The sequence below is a fragment of the Chaetura pelagica genome, unplaced genomic scaffold (genome assembly GCF_000747805.2).
Source record: "Chaetura pelagica isolate M959 unplaced genomic scaffold, ChaPel_1.0 scaffold106, whole genome shotgun sequence".
In the NCBI taxonomy this organism is placed as follows: domain Eukaryota; kingdom Metazoa; phylum Chordata; class Aves; order Apodiformes; family Apodidae; genus Chaetura; species Chaetura pelagica.
The window spans coordinates 5174101-5195381 of record NW_009954222.1 but is presented as its reverse complement, the minus strand read 5'-3'; the positions used below and the strand labels follow the sequence as shown (position 1 = coordinate 5195381).

General features: G+C 37.6%; 1 protein-coding gene across 1 annotated transcript in view; it reads right to left on the bottom strand.

The window, feature by feature from the left end:
* Positions 1-455: 455 nt before the first annotated feature.
* Positions 456-21281, bottom strand: part of SCEL (sciellin) — a 99899-nt gene continuing 79073 nt past the window's right edge. Inside the window, exons 9-15 of the mRNA XM_010003519.1 lie at positions 19437-19496; positions 18206-18295; positions 14419-14493; positions 12745-12853; positions 10713-10815; positions 2557-2774; positions 456-725 (exon numbers count right to left, since the gene is read on the bottom strand). Coding sequence (XP_010001821.1) covers positions 456-725; positions 2557-2774; positions 10713-10815; positions 12745-12853; positions 14419-14493; positions 18206-18295; positions 19437-19496 — 925 coding nt within the window. The remainder of the gene's footprint in view (positions 726-2556; positions 2775-10712; positions 10816-12744; positions 12854-14418; positions 14494-18205; positions 18296-19436; positions 19497-21281) is intronic.

Below are 21281 nucleotides of genomic sequence, written 5' to 3'. Positions count from 1 at the left end.
ATGCTTAGCTTTGGTTATAGGACACACCCAAGAAAAATTAAATACTGCAAAAAACCCTCAGTCCAGCAGTAAATATGTTTTTTGAGACAGCACATCTGAGCGGCCCTGATACCATGATTGAATTAATGTCACAAGGGCAGAGCAAGCTTGCAGTTACTTGGAAAGTTTTTCTTGTGTCAAAGTGGGTGTGTTTTTCAGACAGGGAATGGTTTCAAAAACATAAGTATGGGAACTTTCATCCAAGTGTGGTTTGATCAAGCAAAAATCTTTGCTGAGTATCTAGAAACACCCATGTAATTTATTTCTGTGATTTCTTTTTTCCCATCAGATGGGATGTAAAAAAAAATCCTAGCACTGAAACACTTGTGCTTGCACTATCTATATCCCACTCCATCACAACTGACTCAACAGGTGGCCAAGATAGCTAGAGGGAAATTTAGGCCCATTTAGAAAACCTAAATCCAAATTTGTTTTCCAGACCCTCTCTTCCATGTAGTATGTAACTTGCAGAGTACTTGAGATCTTTCCTGCAATGGATCATCAGACCAGTATAAAACCTTCATCATTCCTCCTGCCATGCCAGTTCTCCTGGGTCCCAACAGTGATGGTTCTATCAGTCTTTCTGGATTGAGGTCCCATTTATCCATTCTGCAGGTATACAGTAAGGTGTGGACATCTTCGAGGATGGAGAAGAGCTGCTCTATAATCAGCTCTTTCAGGACAATCTGGAAATAGAAGCAATGTGGTGCAGCAAAGGCATTTCTTGAGTATGCTCACTGGATTGATGAAGGACCTATGAACTGTGGTGTTGTGAAAAGAGCATATTCTTATTTAGATCTTATCCTTGTGTTTATTCCAATTTCTTTATGAGAAGCAAAGTCCCTCCTGCCTCCATTCTTCTATTGAACGTATGTTCCTATGGAGGATATTCTGATTCTCTGTTAGAAGTCAGATGAGTTTTTAAACAGTCCTGGTGGGCTCTGAGTTAAACAACAGAAAGCAGAGTTCTCAAAGCACATGCTCTCCTCTGACTCAGTATCTGAGATGTCTCACACTACAGTGGAAGAGGCAGGAATAATACTGCTCCTCCCCTGCTTTTCTCCTTCAGCTTTCCACAGATGTCATTCATGTCAAAACTGGCACTCTTGCTCCCGTGGAGAATTTTGTTGTGAGAAAACTGGCATTTTACTATGAAAGGCTTTACTTTTTTACTGTTACTTTTACTTATCTGTTACTTTGGTGAACAGATAAAAGCAGTATGTTCAAATGCATTATCAATTATAAATTTTGGTAGATGTTCCAAATTTAAGTATTTTAAATATTTGGCTGTTTGGGATTATAATGCTGTAAGTACAGTTAGCTGGATTTCCATTCTTAATTCCAAGATTAGAACTACACACAGAGATAATGTAACTCCAGGTTTCATGGGAGGAAAATCCCTAGAGGAACCAGGAGATATGAAATAGATCAACATTTTCTGGAATATTGATCTTGCAGTGAAGTTGCCATTATTTATGGCAACACTATTACTTTTTAAATTCCTATCCCTTGTTTTCAAAATCACTGATTCTACTTGTCATTAACTGTCTTCCTTGCATAGTGCTTTTGTCTTTTAATTGATATTTCCTCCTTTTTCGGCTTCTTTTGGGTATTTTGACATGTGAACACTTATTTTTTCCCCATTAGAAAAATGGCTTGAATGCCAGAAGTACTTTACATTTTCTTTCCAGAAATTTTTCTCTCTTTTTGTTTTCCTGAGTAGGTGATTTAAAAATGTAGGCTGCTCATTGTTTGGATTGCAATAGCTGCCTGAGCTCCCTAAACAGCTGTCTGATGACTGCACAGCAATGCCAAGACTCAGACAAGTGCTTTGGCATGATTACACTCAGTTATTGATTCTTAATGGGCAAAACCAACTGGTTCTCACTCTTGGTACAGGCTATGAGACTGTAGCTGTCAATTTATAACTGACACAGTTATAAAACCTCCATGAAATACAGTAAAGTTATAAGTATCTTGCTTGGAAAAGGAGGTGAAATCATAGAACCATAGAATCATACAATGGATTAGGTTGAAAGGGACCTCAAAGATCATCAGATTCCAAGCCCCCTGCATGGGCAGGGACACCTCCCACTAGAACAGGTTGCTCAAAGCCCCGTCCAACCTGGCCTTGAACACTTCCAGGGATGGGGCTTCTACAGCCTCCCTGGGCAACCTGTTCCAGTGTCTCACCACCCTCACACTAAATAATTTCCTCCTAATGTCTAACCCAAATCTCCTCTCTTCCAGTTTTGATCCATTACCCCTTGTCCTATCACTACACACCCTTTGTTTTTCTCCCAGGCTACCTGCTTCCACCCACTGAAGTTTCTTTTTTTGTCTGAGACTGCCCAGAAGATTTTTCTTCATCCATGCAGCTCTCCTGGCATTCTTGCCTGCCTTCCTCTTTCTTGGGATGCAGTCCTCCTGAGCTTGTAGGAGGTAATCTTTGGATAATGATGAGCTTTCTTGGGCTCTTTTCCTGTCCAGGATTTTATGCCATGATATCCTACCAACCAGATCCCTGAAGAGGCTGAAATCTGCTCTCCTGAAGTCCTGAAGTCTCCTGAAGGTAGTGAGCTTGCTGTGGACCTCCCTTGTTGCCCTACGGATCCTGAATTCCAGCATTTCATGCTCACTGCAGTCAAGGCTGCCCTTAAGCTTCACATTGTCCACCAGCCCATCCTTTTTCGTGGGAACAAGGTCCAGCATAGCACCTTTTCTTTTTGGTTCCTCTACCATTTGGAAGAGGAAGTTATCACCAGTGCATTCCAGGAACTTGCTGGATTTCTGGTGCTTTGCTGTGTTGTCCCTCCAGCAGATGTCAGGGTGATAAAAATCCCCCATGAGGATCATGGCCGGGGAACGGGAAGCAGCACCTATCAGCCTGTAGGGGGCCTCATGTATCTGGCCATCCTGGTCAGGTGGCCTGTAGCAGACTCCCTCTGTAATATCATCAACCCTTGTCTTCCCTTTAACCCTGACCCATAAACTCTCTGTCAGTTCCTCATCCATCCCCATATGGAGCTCCATGGACTCCAGATGGTCATTGATGTAGAGGTCAATGCCCCCTCCTCTTCTCCCCTACCTGTCCCTCCTAAAGAGCTTATACCCATCCATTCCCACCCTCCAGTCATGGGAATTGTCCCACCATGTCTCAGTGATACCACTAACACCATAGCCCTGCAGGCTTGCACACATTTGCAGCTCCTCTTGCTTATTTCCCATGCTGTGTGCATTTGCACAGAGGCATTTAAGTTGGGCCCCCATTGATGCTGCCTCATTGCCTGGGGTTCCATTATCCCCCATTTCAGCCATTCTCCTGCCGGCCTGTGATCCTTCTTCAGGCCCAGGACATCTCTTACTCAAATTGGGTTCAAAGGGGTGGCAGTGGGATGGATTAAGGATCCCCTCCCCCAGCAACTCTTAGGAAGCCAAAGCCCTGGCTGTGGCACCACTCCCAGGACCATTTATTGAGTTTCCCGATGTGATTTGTACTCTGATGTTTTCTTGAGCCACTTACACAGGTGCAGCAGTACCACCCAGAGGCCATTGTTGTGCTGGGCACCGCACAGAGGAAGTTAGTCCCTGACCTAAAGAGCTCAGAGACTAGAAGGGCAACGAAGATACTAAAGATTAGAAGGGATCATCATATGAAGACATTTCTAGTACTCTCAAATGAAAGAACCAAAACTTTAACTCCTTCATTTTCCTCCTTCAGACAAATCTGAGTATAGACAGCTCCTGTGTTGCCAGCAAGACACATGGCATTAACAGTGATAAAAAGAAAATAATTCAGACTGCTTTTAATTATGAGTATGACCACTAAAATGAGATGCAAAAATTCCAGGATCTAATTTTTGCTGCCAGGACTGTCTGTATTTTCTATGCAGCAGTCGTTCCTGAGGCATCGATAGGCACACAGTGAATGTGTAGGCAGCACAGGTATCCCCTGGGCCATAAGGATTCATCCTGCACAGGTCAGAGAATGTGGCAAAAACAATAGGAATATCTAGTTTATTCCACAAACCAGCCTGTTCCACTGCATTACACGACTTGGTTAAACATGGGTACGTTTGGGGAGAAATTGAAGTTGGCCCTCTCACTTCCTGGGCCAGTGATCTGTTCAAAGAGAATGCCAGCTCCTTGATTTTAAAAGGCAGTAGTTATCAGGAGATTTTTGAGGAGGTCTGGTCTTAGCAGTGTGTGCCAAACATGTTTTGAGAATGTCTAGAGATTCTTCTCCCTGAAATGCAAGGAATGCTTGTAAATCCCTGTTTTACCAATGCAGGAGATTAAAGCTGAGTTGCTCAGACCAGGCAAAGCACAAAAAAAGACAGTAGGCCTTTGAAGTCAAAGAAGGAAATATCTCATGAGTTTAAGACCTCAGTGATTCTGCATCCTTTAAGCAACTAAAAAGAACTATTTTCATCAACAATGTCAGACTTTGGCACATCAAATCTACCAGAATATTAAGTGTCTTTATCCTTTGTCTTTATGAATGAAGGATGTCTCTGCTGTTACGCTGCTATAATGAAAAATAAGGTGTTTTGGTGCAGCAAAAAGGAGGCTACATGTCTCCATCATAGTCTGATACCAACTTGACTGGAAGCTAAAACCACCTCCCGATGTAACAGAGTATCTACAGTAAACAACATGCAAGTGTGATCAGAAAGCAAAACCAGCCAGGAAAGCAGACACTTGTCATTCTAAATAACAGGATTGTTTAAAAATATCTAGGAATGGCAGTGGAGTAACTGAGTTCTATCTATATATATATTGAGTAAATAAATGGAACACGTGAAACTATCCCAACATGACATGGCATCTCCTTACCAAGGAGCAAGGAATAGAGATGACATCCTGAATAAAAGCACGGGCCATTTGATGCTGACCAGTTCTTTACAAGACTAGCTAAGTAGGCTCCACGAAGGAATGGAGAGCATGTCTTGTCAAATTCACAGATATATTTCTTACCTAGAGGAAGAGGATGAGAAGACAATATTACAGACATTTGCCACATATTAAGCACTGCGAGGGAGGGGATGCTCAGGTTGAGTGTTCTGTAAGAACTTACACAGGATACAACAGAATAGATTAATATAGCAAAATAATTTTTGGGACATTCCTTGTTCTTGTAAATATCAGTAACTTTGAAGCCATCTACATATTTAAATGCATCAATATTAATTATATGCATTCTTTCACTCCTTTCCTCTCATTGCTTGATTCTCCCCCCTGTAGAGCTATGCCCCAGCTTTGTAAAATAACGTATCCCTTACACACAGAGAAAATGGGCCTGATGAATCACAAAACTCCACATAATTTAGTACCTCATCTCTCAATACAGCTTTTCACTCTAATTTAATGCATTATTGAGGATAACGCATTCATTAAAACAGCTGCCAGCAAATGGTTCATTTGGATTGTCTCATGGAAGCACTAGTCAAAGTGAAATAAAACACCACGTGCTAATGATATGCAAAAAAGGACAAGAAACAATTAAGTTTTGATGCATTGGTATTGAGATGTTAATAGGATTTTTTTAAATGAGTACTGCCATCCCAGCTTTTATGTGGTAAATATCAAGCATCAGAAAACCGATGTTTCTTTTTATCAAACTTACAACATATAATAAAAAAATAACAAAAACCCACATGGCAGAAGTACCAGGACTGTTCAGCAAGAAGGAGTTAATGAGCACAGATTTATTTTTTTATTGTTTCTTACTGCTACTTCTCTGTCACTGAGCTTTTTTAAGCGGGAGATACTTGGATCCAAAGTTTGCTCCTGGTCTCCAGTGAAGTGAACTAAAAACTCAAGTGAACATCTAACATCTTCCATTGTTACTGAGCCTTAGCAATAATGATTGGGCTATGAGCAGGACCAAATTTGTGACCTCCTCCACCTGTTGTGCAAGTCTCATTGTTTTCTGATGAAACACAGGGTAATAGCAAGTGTGGTTTAACTAGAATATGTCATGAACAAGAAACACATACCAGAAAAAATATTTATAATAATAGGTTTATTAAAGATACTGCCATTAATTAATAAGAAAAAAAAAATTAACAAAACAAACTCTGTACTGTTTCATGGCTCCTTTGCATATCAGTTTGAACGTCATCTAAGCCAGGCAAGACAGATTATATCCTTATTCAACTGCAGGCCCAAAGGTTTAAATTACACGGACATCCAAACCTCCTGTCTCCACTACTGAATGTACAGAAGAGGAGAGAAAGTTTGGCTGGGACAGCCATTCACCAATCTAATATTAATCTATGGCTTTGACACTTTTCACACTTCTAAGTTCTTGGTCAGGTCCAGCAGCCTACGAGCACTCTGACAATGTCATGGTCATATCCAAGAAGTCCTTTTAAGCTGAGATGTAAGGGAGAAAACTTAGTTCTGATTAAGCACAATATAAAACATCTCATGGCAAACACTAGTAGTGTTTAGTACTTTAGGCAAATAAGGTAGGTAACTACTGAGTGTTGTGGAAATGTATTATAACAAAGCAGGAACTCCTCTTTCAGTTTCTATACTTGAATATACATATGCTGTCCAAAAGGAAAAAAAAATGCTTTCACTGTAGTCTCAAAGGAAGGAGTTTATCTGGCCTAGTGTAGATGTCTAGAAATCTGGACTATTCACTTCAGATTCCTTTGCAAACCGTGGAAAGTCAGACATATGTTCAGAGCATGGATAACATAATGGTAAAATAGGTGTTTGCAGTTTGACCAACTCAATCACTTCCTAAAAATGTCTGCTTCTCTACAGAACTATAAAGACAGAATAGATCAAGTAACTTAGAAGTATATGTCTACTCCGTAGATGTTGAAATTCAGGTGAGATGAATCCATCCAATGTGTTAGACAGTCAACTTAACAAAGTAGGAAAGATAAATAAAACTACAAGTTGTCATGCAAAGTATGTATTTCATTATTTTCATGGCAACTCTTAAGTGTGCACTTCTTTCAAAAAAAGAAAACACAATTATTACCAGAATTACAAGCATGGACTAGGATACATCTAATTAAAACCTCCAAACAATTTTTGTAATAGAGATACATTTGTTCCACATTAAAGTTAGCATTTAAATTACTTGGGAAGAATCTTCCTCTGGAGATTGATGTCTCTCCTGAAAGACAGACAGTGAACCCACCTCACACTGTGTGAAAACAGTAGTTTAAACTGAATAGCTGACTTTTAAATTTCTAATCTTTGATAAGACTAATCCTCTTCGTGCTATACAAAGACAACACATCTTTACATGTGATGAGATGTGGATCCAGTAAAAAGAGCCCTTCAAAACATATGGGTAGGTATGTCCTGCTGTTCAGAAAACTTCAATAAATTATCATTAGTTTTACATGCAGTTTAGCAGTTGCACAGATCTGATTAATATACTGAGCAATATCTTGTTTTTCTTCCTGGAAAGTGTGTGTGAAAATGCATCTAAATTCTCATTAAAGGAATTCCTCTGGGAACTCTGCAGTAGGACTGCGTTTAGAGTATTTGTTCCTAGCAATAAAATTTAATTATTTTCCATAGTGGTTTGAATTAACAGGCATATAAATTTATCTGAACGCTAGTGGAACTTCTTTATCAGGCTTTCTGTATGTCCAAATCAGTAGATCCATTTTTCTGCAAGAGATAAAAGATTTATCAGTAGTGCCAAGCAAATCAGAATTCTATCAATATCACACAAGGAAACTTTAGAGCAATTTAATTCTTTGGAAAGTCTACTGAAGTTTGACCCTCCTATCTCACCATTTGCTGAAATAGGATATGTGAATTTATAATGCTTAATATGCATACCCTTTGTATTTATTTCTACTTTCATAATGCCTTAGTAATTTTGTAATCTGATTAACTGTAAAATTCACTCTTACCATCCAATTTTGCAATGACATAGTAACACACAAAGTATTTTAAAAAAACAAACGGATTAATATAATTCTAGTTCACATGATCTTATCTCAGAAGTACATAGGTGAACACCATCTTATCAGAATATTTCATGTACATATCTCTTTGTCTTTATTTGGTACAGAGGTATTGGTGTATAGTAGTATGAATTAATAATTGCTGTGAAGGGAGAAGACTTAAAATCTAGCAACTTCTGGAAGAAAGATCTTCACTGCCTCCATGATATTTGAAAAGTCATGGCAGTCAGGTGAAGTCCCTGGTTTAAGAGTTTAAGAGTGGTGAGACCCTGGAACAGGCTGCCCCTAGATATTGTGGGGCTCCATCCCTGGAGGTGTCCAAGGGCAGGTTGGATGGGGCTCGGAGCAGCCTGTTCTACTGGGAGGTGTCCCTGCCCATGAAGGGGTGTTGGAACTCGATGATCTTTAAGGTCCCTTCCAACTCCAAACATTCTGTGATTTTGTGATTCTACCTATATTCACTCACTGTGCTCCTCACTAAGGTAGGAACAGTACTCACAGTATAATATTTTCATTGTCATTTAATAGATTTTGTATTCTGTCTTTATTAGTCACAATGCCTATGTTAGATGAAAATACTTCTTTACCCTGGCTCATTAGTTTAATATAATAACCTGCTTCTCAGATGGCCTTGCAATTTGTTCTTGTGGCTTTCAGGGCAAGATGCCATTGCCTCACTGTTGGTACCTCCATTGCCTGAACAGGTAAGTACTCTACAGGTTACAGTGAGACCTTGAAAGATCTCCCTTACAGGTACAGAATAATTATTGTGTCTAGAAGCTGGGGCTGGATACCATCCTAAGCAACCCAGTCTTGCTGAATTAAATACTTTGAAAAGTTTAAATACACATACATCTAATTAAAACCTCCAAACAATTTTTGTAATAGAGATACATTTGTTCCACATTAAAGTTAGCATTTAAATTACTTGGGAAGAATCTTCCTCTGGAGATTGATGTCTCTCCTGAAAGACAGACAGTGAACCCACCTCACACTGTGTGAAAACAGTAGTTTAAACTGAATAGCTGACTTTTAAATTTCTAATCTTTGATAAGACTAATCCTCTTCGTGCTATACAAAGACAACACATCTTTACATGTGATGAGATGTGGATCCAGTAAAAAGAGCCCTTCAAAACATATGGGTAGGTATGTCCTGCTGTTCAGAAAACTTCAATAAATTATCATTAGTTTTACATGCAGTTTAGCAGTTGCACAGATCTGATTAATATACTGAGCAATATCTTGTTTTTCTTCCTGGAAAGTGTGTGTGAAAATGCATCTAAATTCTCATTAAAGGAATTCCTCTGGGAACTCTGCAGTAGGACTGCGTTTAGAGTATTTGTTCCTAGCAATAAAATTTAATTATTTTCCATAGTGGTTTGAATTAACAGGCATATAAATTTATCTGAACGCTAGTGGAACTTCTTTATCAGGCTTTCTGTATGTCCAAATCAGTAGATCCATTTTTCTGCAAGAGATAAAAGATTTATCAGTAGTGCCAAGCAAATCAGAATTCTATCAATATCACACAAGGAAACTTTAGAGCAATTTAATTCTTTGGAAAGTCTACTGAAGTTTGACCCTCCTATCTCACCATTTGCTGAAATAGGATATGTGAATTTATAATGCTTAATATGCATACCCTTTGTATTTATTTCTACTTTCATAATGCCTTAGTAATTTTGTAATCTGATTAACTGTAAAATTCACTCTTACCATCCAATTTTGCAATGACATAGTAACACACAAAGTATTTTAAAAAAACAAACGGATTAATATAATTCTAGTTCACATGATCTTATCTCAGAAGTACATAGGTGAACACCATCTTATCAGAATATTTCATGTACATATCTCTTTGTCTTTATTTGGTACAGAGGTATTGGTGTATAGTAGTATGAATTAATAATTGCTGTGAAGGGAGAAGACTTAAAATCTAGCAACTTCTGGAAGAAAGATCTTCACTGCCTCCATGATATTTGAAAAGTCATGGCAGTCAGGTGAAGTCCCTGGTTTAAGAGTTTAAGAGTGGTGAGACCCTGGAACAGGCTGCCCCTAGATATTGTGGGGCTCCATCCCTGGAGGTGTCCAAGGGCAGGTTGGATGGGGCTCGGAGCAGCCTGTTCTACTGGGAGGTGTCCCTGCCCATGAAGGGGTGTTGGAACTCGATGATCTTTAAGGTCCCTTCCAACTCCAAACATTCTGTGATTTTGTGATTCTACCTATATTCACTCACTGTGCTCCTCACTAAGGTAGGAACAGTACTCACAGTATAATATTTTCATTGTCATTTAATAGATTTTGTATTCTGTCTTTATTAGTCACAATGCCTATGTTAGATGAAAATACTTCTTTACCCTGGCTCATTAGTTTAATATAATAACCTGCTTCTCAGATGGCCTTGCAATTTGTTCTTGTGGCTTTCAGGGCAAGATGCCATTGCCTCACTGTTGGTACCTCCATTGCCTGAACAGGTAAGTACTCTACAGGTTACAGTGAGACCTTGAAAGATCTCCCTTACAGGTACAGAATAATTATTGTGTCTAGAAGCTGGGGCTGGATACCATCCTAAGCAACCCAGTCTTGCTGAATTAAATACTTTGAAAAGTTTAAATACACAGAAATGAGCAAAACCAATAGCTCTGTTGCAGTATATGGAAGTTATTTGAATTAAGTCCTTTGCATTGTTTTTCTTATGTTCAGAATAATGCAACTTGCATCTTACCTTTAACTTTGGAATAGCAAGGCTCACAATGCACAGTTTGTCTGTAAATCCAAATGCTGTCTCCTGCTTTCAGATCTTCCAGTGGTCTTTTACACACTTCACACTTCAACGCACAAGTGAAAGTAACAAGAAAAATAAAAATTAAACCCTTCTGTAATATTAATTCCCAGCATGCTGTCTCTTAGGGAGTAAGGAATCCCAGATTAGAATAGGGGTTATGAGTACTGTAATATCAAATCAGAACTCTAAAAGAGTAGTTTTAATGGACAATAAATTAGACACCTAAATATCTCACCTTTAGACATCTAAAAGTCAGATACCTCAGTCTCAACTGTTTCCCTAGGTTTTCAGAACATTTTTTTTCCCCCAGTTTTACAGAACTATGTTTTTTCCTATACCTTTTTAGATATAGCTGTTAGTATTAAGGTACTATTAAAACAATCTGTTCTCTTCACTTGCTTGATATTTACTTATATAAATCAACAAACAGATGGGCATGTTTTCAAAGCTTTGATCACCAGGATTAACTAGCATTTTTATACAGAGAAAAAACCCTACAATCTGGGTTATTTACTCACTGAACTTTAGGTATATACCTTTACAAAGAAACAAAGACCTTACACTACTGTCAGCTACACACATATCTCTAATGGATACAGGGTATTTGTAAGGAGCTAAATGAATATTAATGATGAGAAATTGCACTACTTAGCTAAATACATAACTACAAGCATGGAACGTCGATTTATGTGAGCTGTTTAATTTTTTTGCCAGTGCTTTCATAAATCTGCAATTCCACAAAATTTAAGATGAATTTTGCTGTCCAGACAGGTACCCACTTGGGAACAGGTAGCAAAATTTTTAAAGTAAGCTTTGATATTTAACAGGAAATTCATCCAGTACCAACATGTTAACACTCCTAACTGCATAAAAAAGTCCATTCCTCTTTCTGTGATTCCATCTAAAAAGGATGGAAGCAAAGTATGTGAGACAAAAAGCATATGAAACTCTGTACAGGTTAAACACAACCTTACTGCTGTCTTCTGCTTTGGGATACTTTTAAAGGAATAACTAAGTAAAAGAACTGCTGTCAGAAGCAGAAGCAAAAGCTACGCAAGACTGGGCAGAAAAATGAGCTACACTAATGCAGTGATTTTGCCAAGTATTCTTTGTTAGAACAACAAACTCTGTGTGGAGGTGCAAGCAGAATTAAGACAAATGAGGCAGAAAGAAAACAGACCAGAGGGCTGAGCACTGGTAGACATACCCTGAGAAAAGTTTGAAATTCAGTTTTAGGCTGAGATTTAGACTTTGGGATGACAAGCTAGAAAAAATTCCGTCCGTGCTTTCATTGTTATTTGAAACAGTAAAAAATAAATAAATTACATAGTTTTAAATAAATAAGACTGAGGCAAAGATATACCCAGTTTCAACACAATATTGTCCTACAGCAGAAACTATCCATAAAATGCAAATTTTAACCAAATCTTTGATGCCAGCAAGTAAAATTATTTCATCTCTATGGCTTAAATACCTCTTTCTAATGCTTTGAGTATGCCTTCTGCACCCACTAGTGTTTGAGATGTCATTTAATCATGAACATCTACAAAACTTCATAAGAAAAAGAAATAGAAAAAAAAAATTACTATATTAAGAAAGTGTAAGTAGGATATAATTCACTATATCAGACTGGAAGCATGTATAACTGAAGGCTTATAAATGTGTAGGGCATTCAGGATAGGTTCTGCTGCATCCTTTATCCTCCCTGTGAGAGGGAGATGCAGAGAGAAGCAGATGCAGGAGAGGCAGAGTAGGAGGAGAGGGAGAGAGAGAACAGGAAAGAGGGAAGGATTGTGTAAGGCTAAGAGAGAGAAACTAGAATTTCCTACATTAATCTTCTCCAGAGAGGCCAAAGTCTTCCTTTTCTCCCAGGTGGAGAAGGTTAAAGGCCTAAATGTTCTCTTATGTGTGTCATACAATGCAGGTATTACATTCAAACTGTATTTTTTGTTAGCAGGTGAAATCTTCTTACCTTGAAGCAGGTCGAATGACAGCAAATTTGCAAGGCATCTAAGATCATTTTGGCATCTATGCCCAAGGGCTTCCTGCAGTATGTACATATATCTTTTCCAATTATACTCCTGTATACATAATACAACATCAGCTGTCAGAAAAAGAGCTACCATTGAAATTTCAAGGAGAACATTTATAAGCTTAGTGTATTATGTGGGAAAGACATTTGGATACTGTACAATGACCACAGATGGAAGAGTGTCACGTGTATATATGCCCTCCATTCTAGTTGACATGTGTAATATACATGCTTCTGTGATGGGCAAATTGCTGAGTGTAATTGTCACGTAGCAAAAATACCTTCATAGAAAGAATGGTCTTTGATGAATGGAATTATTTCAAACCTTAATGAGATTGTATTAAGCTGCTGAATGTGTGGAAGCATGTATACTAAGTGGGGATGAAGTAGAGTGTAAAGATTTTAAAGTTCTAATTACAAAAGTAAATTGATAGTGTGGTATAGAATTCTCCTCTGTGTCACAGAAATGCTTGAAAACATTACTAATTTTCTGCTTTGCAGACAGGAGTTGTACCTTCATAGGAGTCATAGTGAACATATGTATAGAACAACCTACCTGGTATTCAAAAAATAATATTTTTTAAAATTTTCTCAGGTAATTTTGCATTCTTATGTGACATCAGTCTGTACTTTCTCTAGATACAACTGTTGGTTTGGTTTTGCACTACAAAATCGACTGGTCTTGCACCTTTCTACTCATTGATATATAATTGTACTAATATTTAATCATTCCCAGAGTTCCTTGTACTTACATTGGAAAGGATAGAAGTCTTTCTGATTCAGTATTTCCAATTAAATTTTCCCCCCAAATCAGGTGGGATTTAGGTTAGACATCAGGACATGTTTTTTCACCCAGAGGGTGGTTGAGCACTGGAGCAAGCTCCCCAGGGAAGTGGCCACAGCACCAAGCCTGCCTGAGTGCAAGAAGTGTTTGGATGCTTCTCAGACACATGGTGTGATTCTTTGAGTGCCCTACACAGGGACAGGAGTTGGATTCAATTATCCTGATGGGTCCCTTCCAACTGAGCATATTATATGATTCTATGATTCTAATATTAATGGGACAGTCCAAATTATCTGAACTGAAAATAATGGGCACATTTAATTATTCTGTTTCCCTATGAGGTAAGATATTACTGACGGAGCAAATATCTTTCTTACATTTGGGGATATCTTAAGTGGTTGTGAAAACCAGAATGTGAAACACAGAGTTTTTAACAACATTGTCATGTGAACCTACTCCTCCACATCTGCAGATGATGTTGTTCATTACAGACAACATTCTCACAAAGAAAGGAAATCTTGTAGAATAAACGGCTGCTCGAGGTAGAAACCTACAGAATTACAAAGCTATATCTATCACTCAAGGCACTGTCTGTTGTTTCTGTAGATATTTTGAAATGTCAGCTGTGACAAAGCCTAACATAACATTAAGCTGCTGAACTGTGAAAATTATTTCATGACAAGATCCCACTGAATGGGAACTCTGTATGAAAAGCTGCCCAACGAGCCTGATGGTGACTTCCACTGCTCTCTGTTGTCTGAACACTTGAATGATTATGCAAAATGTCTGTGTCCTTTGCTACTCCTACAATGTTATTAATGTGTACTTACCGGTCAGAAGTAGAATAAACAGTTTTGATAGTATTTCCAGTTAAATTTTCTTCATAGGCACCATACGATGACTTGCTGTGAAGCAAGGAGTGTGTAGCAGTCAGTAAACGGTACTTATTAGTTTTAAATGATTAATTACACTGATGATAATATGCAAATTAAATTAAAGTAGCACACTCATAAAAAAAAATCAGAATTGGTGGAGTTCTTTTTTCTGTATTTTAACAACCGTCAAGAAAAATATATCAATTGGAAAAGAATAAATTAGGAATATAGTATCCTTAGACTGTTCTGTTGTTGAATGATTCTTCAGCATTTCAGAATTAAATCCACAAGTCCATTGAGCAAAATCTACATGAAGGTATTGGGTTTGCCTGGGCTGATTATCCCAGCCTACATGAAACATATCAGGAAGTGATGACACACTGGATTTTATCCTTTTTTTCCCCTTTCTTTCACTCAAAGAGCTGTCAAAGAGCCAAACAAAATTGCAGTGTGACTTTGAAAGAAGAGTGAGGCTGTTCATTGTGTGATTTGTGATCACTACAGTAACTGTATTGTTCCTTGTATCACAGCAGAAAGGAATATACTGAATTTAACTACCCAGAAAGTTGAATTTTCCTTTTTTAACAGTTCTAGTTGCTTAACTGTCAGTTTTGTTTGCATGGAAGGGATGAGCATGTATGTGACAGCTGAAGAAGTCATCTTGCCATACATGTTTTGAACATATCTGAACTGATTTAATTATCCTATTCCTCAAGAAATTCATAAGGCAGATGGTAAATATTACATGCTTCATATCACTCTTGAATAATGTTTAGCAATGTTAGGAACAGTTTTTTGTAATAATGTATTTTCAGAACATATTGGGGTTTTTTTCAGGGGATTCTATAAGCAGACTTGATGAGGTGTTACACAGCCCAGATCCACTTTTCTACATACCTCTCTTTTGTAGTGTGTGTATGTCTTATCTGATTTCTGTGCCACACCAGAAATGTATTAAAATTGCAGTTACTAAAAAGCTTAAATGGTAAATGTTTCATAGGACACAAGAATATGTTTGTTATTTAATAGTACAGTAGCAAACTTGGGTTTGCTCACCACAGAGAAAGTATCTCTTTAAACACCCAGTCCTCTGTTTATATATTAGGCAAGATGAAAGTAATCTTAGGAAAAAATTCCTGAAGGAAAGCAAACCAAAGCTAAGTGATCACCTTTTGAAAGAGTTTTTTTGGCAATTTTTGCCCCAGCCAAGCTGTACATGTGTACAAGACATGTCACAGGGTGGACTATATTGCTGGTGCAAGTACTTACAGTGTCTTGCTATAGTGAGAAGTGGCATAGGAATATCACCTCTCTATTAGTATAAAGTGTGGGCATGTCTGTGCTTCTTTTTGTTGTTAAGCTGATTTTTCCCAAATCATATTTAGCTTCAGAATCTAGTGCCAAGTGAGACTGGTATTTTAAATCAGCTACTTAAATCAGGGTTGAGATCAGGGCAAAGTGAGTACTTTGTATTGCACCCTCAACATAATATGTGTATTCAGATTCAGCATGCCTGAAAACAGCACTGTTCATCTCACAGAAAGCTGTCTGGAGAAAAATGCTTTCCTGAAGTGTCCCTTGGATTTTAATAACTGGCTACAGTATAATAGTTGAAATAAGCACTAATATATATATATATATAACATCATCTTATAAAATAAGTTGCACTCTACAGAACAAAAAAAACCTCTAAAGCTACAGCAAAAATATTTCTGAAGCATCAGTTTCTATTCTTGCTGACTAAAAATGTGAGGAAACTGAGAACATTTTCAAATAAATGCATAGTCTGACAGCTTGACAAGACACTACATTTAAACTGAGTCATAATGCAGACTGAGAACTGTGTATCTGATCAAGTCCCTTTTTTAAGTTCCTATCACCCACTCCTTTACTTGCCATGGTGTGACTTGCTTTTGCAGCAAACTAGTCAACAATAAATATTCTGTAGAAGTAAACCCTAGAAGTATAACCTTCAAAGGCCATTCATTTGGTAAGCTTTCATTAATTAAATTGTGATGGGAGCTTCAGGTAGGGGGTGTGCATTTTGTCAGGTGTCAGGAAGGGAACATTGCATATTGAAGTACATTCTTTGCCCCACAATTCTTGTATTATTGTTCTCTAGTTTAGTTTTCAACAATAATCAGAATATTACACCTCAAAAGATGTATGTCTGCAAAATGCTGCAAAATGCTGATTAATTTTAGTGTTGATTATTCATTTTGTGCCTTAATATTGTATGCTGTTTGAATTTCCTTTTACTCTCAGCCAGTTTATGGGCTTGGCCTTCAAGGCTGTGCAGAAGTTTCAGAATACACATATTTCAACTGCTCTCCAATCTCCTACAGTAAATGGAGCCAGGCTCTTCTCAGTGATGTCCAATGATAGGACAAGGAGCAACAGGTGCAAGCTGGAGCATAGAATGTTCCAGATAAACATGAGGAAAACCTTGTTCACTGAGAGGGTGACAGGGCACTGGAACAGGCTGCCCAGAGAGATTGTGGAATCTCCTTCTCTGGAGAACTTCAAAACCCACCTGGATGTGTTCCTATGTAACCTACTCTAAGGGATCCTGCTCCGACAAGGGGGTTTGGCTAAGTTGGTCTTCAGGGTCCCCTAAATCACTAACATTCTGTGATTCTGTGAGTCTGTGAAATGTAAGAAAATGAGAGATCAAAGACCCTGTGCCCAGTCATACCTACATCAAGGCTCAGGTGTGCCTAAACTTAAGGATTGGGACGTTGGCCATAGGTCCCTTAAAGTATCAGACTCTGCTTTTCCCTTTTAGTCAGGCTCAACAGAAGATTCCTCTTCTCTCTTCCAAGTCATCAGCCTTGACTCAGGCAGCTCACAACTACTATACAGCAATACACCACCTAAGACATAGGACTATGTCTTTAAACAGTCATGTCGACATTAGTATATATTTAATCCACATGGATGGGTGAGTTGGTACTGAAGAAGGGTTTTCCTAATCCAAAAAGTTCTTTCTTTCAATAATTATATGCTATATTATCTTTTTTCTTCTTTCTCAAAAATATAAACTTACTGTGAAGAAAAATACTTTGTTTCTTTTATTTCAATGGTTTCCTGTTACCAACAGACCTGGTGCTGGTAAAAGGAAATTATTAAATATCCTTACATCCGATTTTTCACTCAGATATGCAATACATCTGCTTGTAGGGACAGAATCCAGCTAGAGCAAAAGTGTTGCAAGAGAAATGGTTTTTAAAATAGTTTGTACCTGGTCAAAAAGTCAGAAACCCACATTACAGTTTCAGTGATCAGGTGAGAGATGATACATGGGTTCAGATTCATTCTATACAGCTTTAGGTACTTAACAAGGCACTTGAGTGGAGACTGTAGTGGTTTGGCTACAGCCTCAGAAAGAAATAAGCTCCTTGGGAGCACAGTGTATCTAACATGCAGGAAATGCCTTTCCTCTATTGATTACATAGGAATTCTGCCTTAACTGCCCTCCTGAATTTCATGCCTCAGCTACATCTCTAAGTGCTATAGACAGCAAGTCTTGTGCCTTCCCCTCACCCCCATGCACTAGAGCTGTGCTTTGTGGGTTTCTATATGTGGGCTTCTGGAAGCAGAATTTGGAAGGGGGCTGGCATGATTCCAGAGACCAGTGTGAAGTTTGTAAACATCCCTGAGATTTCTTGCATAAAGATAGTTTCTTTTTTTGCAAGAAATGGCACTTTATAAATGATGGTTCTCGATTCACTGTCCGGAGTACCTGGTCTTTCTTTCACTGTCACTGGAATAGTTTGTTTCTGGGAGATTATTTGGAGTCCTTGGAGGATTTTCACATGCTTGCTCAGTTACCCTAAAAAAAAAAAAAAAAAAAGAAAAAAGAAACCACACAATAAGTAAACAAATACTTTTTAGAAATCATTTTCAGCTGCACAGCTTTCAGTTACACTTAGAGCCATAAATGTAGAAGCCTGGGCTGGAAACAGCAGGTAAAATAAATTAATCTTTTTATTTCTGTCGTTAAATTGTCCTCATGAAAAAGAATGGAATCACTGACCTATAGCTTTAAGTCCTCCAGTTTATGCTGGTAGGTATATTCAGATAAGAAACCCCATCTAGTTTTATTTGGACTCTAGTTTCCTCAAAGTGCCCACTGAGGTTTTCAACTGTGCAGTAGTGTGTCAGCATTCTGCATTTACTTGTAGTATTTTATAATATTTTAGTCTTGTTTTTACTGCATTTTCATTCCAAATTTTCTTTCTTTGGATGTAGTACAATTCTGTTTTTATTAGAAATGACCAGCTAAACAGATAGATAGACTCTAATTTCAAAAAGCAGGATTATAATTCAAGCAAAACAAGCCTTGTTTCCTGCAGTTTTCCCTGCCACAAACATGACATGCAACCAAATGTAAAAATAAACCATGTCAGACAAATTATAGGATTTAAGGAATAAGTGCTAATAACGTTTTTGATGAATGTACAAAGCAGCTCAGACAAAGGCTGCTCTTGTTTGGTTCTGCCAAAGGTTATTTTCTGAAACAACTCAATGATTATAAGCCTTAACTTTTGATGTTTGGGCTGCAGCTTGATTTATTTTGATGAGTTTGCCAAGGTCTGAAGCTTTGCTAAGCAAACCTTGCTCAGTGCTGGTCACTATTTTGTATGCACAGCATGCTGCATGAAGTAGCACCTCCTATTGTGTTTGACTTCTAATCTGGCAAGGATCCTTTCAGAACTAAAAGAGAAATTCATTCACTGTAGATACTCAGTATATGCTTCTCTGGTCAGACTGTCAAGTGGGATGGCTAGAGTAAAATTATTTTGTATTAAAAAAATAGCAAAACTGCTTCTAGAGACAGACAGCTAAGTTCTTTCTCTTAATTTAGATATACAGCTAAATGGAAGCCTCAAGAAGAAACCATCAGAATGGTACCTAAAAAGACTTGACATTGGCTCTTTACAATTTAGAGAGAACTGTCAATTGAGTCTCACCGCTTTTTACTTTGGTCATCAGCAGACTTTACTTCTGTGTGATCACCAAGGTCTTCATCTCTGTGAAAGTGAGACTCAGAATTAATCAAATTATTTTATAGAACCTAAACATAATACATGGGTTGAATTATTTATACTGAAGAAGAAAAGTTACATGCATTTCACAAGGAAGATTCCTGTCTACACTGAGTATGTGTTTCATATCTTAAGTGTTCAACTAGTTATGAACTAGGAGTTATCAGTTCAAACTTCAGTATTTTTCAGTTTCTCTCCAGTGTGACAACAAAAGAATGAGAAACTACTTAAAAGTGCTAAGTTCACTATAGTAGTGTAGGATAATTCAGGCTGGAATTCAGGGACCTCAAGAGGTTTATAGTCCAACCTCCTGCTCCAGGCAGGGGCAGCTCTGAGATCAGACCAGGAGGTTTAGGCCTTTTTTCATGTTTGGTCTTGAAAACCTCCAAGGACTGAGATTGTAGAACTTCTCCATTCAACTTGCTCCACTGCTGGACAGTCCTATCCAGCCTGAATCTCTCCAGTCTTAATTTGTGACTGCTGTGTTGCATTGTGTTGCCATGCTACAGGTGAAGGGCTTGCCTCCATCTTCTAAAATGACTATGGCTCTACTAGGGCTCTATCATTTTAACTTGATAACATAATTTCCTTCAGTACAGGCACCATCACCATGAGCAATAGAAATGGCAACCAAAGTGTGTTATTTGCTTTGTGAATATACCCAACTCTTAAAAATGCTGTTATCTAGGGTATATACAGTCTCTAGGACCATATGACCACATTTACACTGGTAACTGGTAAATCACCAGCTGTGAAAAAGCTGATGTCATATAATGAATTTCATATATTACAATTTATAATCTATATACTCTAATAATGTAATTTTATATTAATATTTTATATTAAATGGTCTCTAATTAAAAAAAATAGTGTTACCTGTTGAAGAATTTTGTAAGATTTTAAAACTGCCATACTTATTTTCATTCCAAAATGCATAATGATACCAAGAAAAAGAGAAGATTTAAAAAATCTGTTCATGATACTAGTCTTTTCTCTTTAAAGGCCAATTTTAGATTGATAGAACATTGCACATTTATTGAAAGAATGTTGATGATTGTGCACTACTTAAAGTTCCAGTAAGATAAAGTCCAGTAATAACTGTGTTTTTCCACACTGAATTATTTGTATTTACTAGCCTGAATTTAATGAGAAATTTTTAAAAGTTAAAATTCTACTGTGTGAATCAAATAAAGATCTTAGTTTTGCCTCCTCTGCTTACTTTTACAGAACAGAACCTATCCTAATACCCAAGCACTTTTTTTATAAGTATATAAGGGAAAGATTATGACAGCCTTGCCTGTTATTTTTCTGACCAGCAGTGTTTTTTTCAGTAGCATCCTCGAGGTCTTTTCCTCTGAAACAACAAACAAATGCAACTGTTAAAATATTTCCCCTGTCTGAGAAGAAGTAAAGTATAATAAAATAAAGAAATATATTTATGCACACATTTAAGAGGAAAAAAGTAAATGGCTAGCTAATTTTATGTTAAAAATTTGCAAACAATGTTGTTACTGACCATAATAAGAAAATGTCTGCAATTTTCTACTAGTGAGATACATTTTTGTACAATTATATAAAAATATTATCCAGTACAGCCAAAAAATCAAAAGGCTTTGTTAAATCATATCAATGCCACAGGTGAAAATTGTTCTTTGCCAGTAAAGACAATGAAGGAGAAGCATCAACTTTCAAAGAACTTGGTATTAATTTACAGGCTCCAAGCAGCTTAGTCTTTGTTTGCCTCACTAATTAATTAAATAAATAAATACA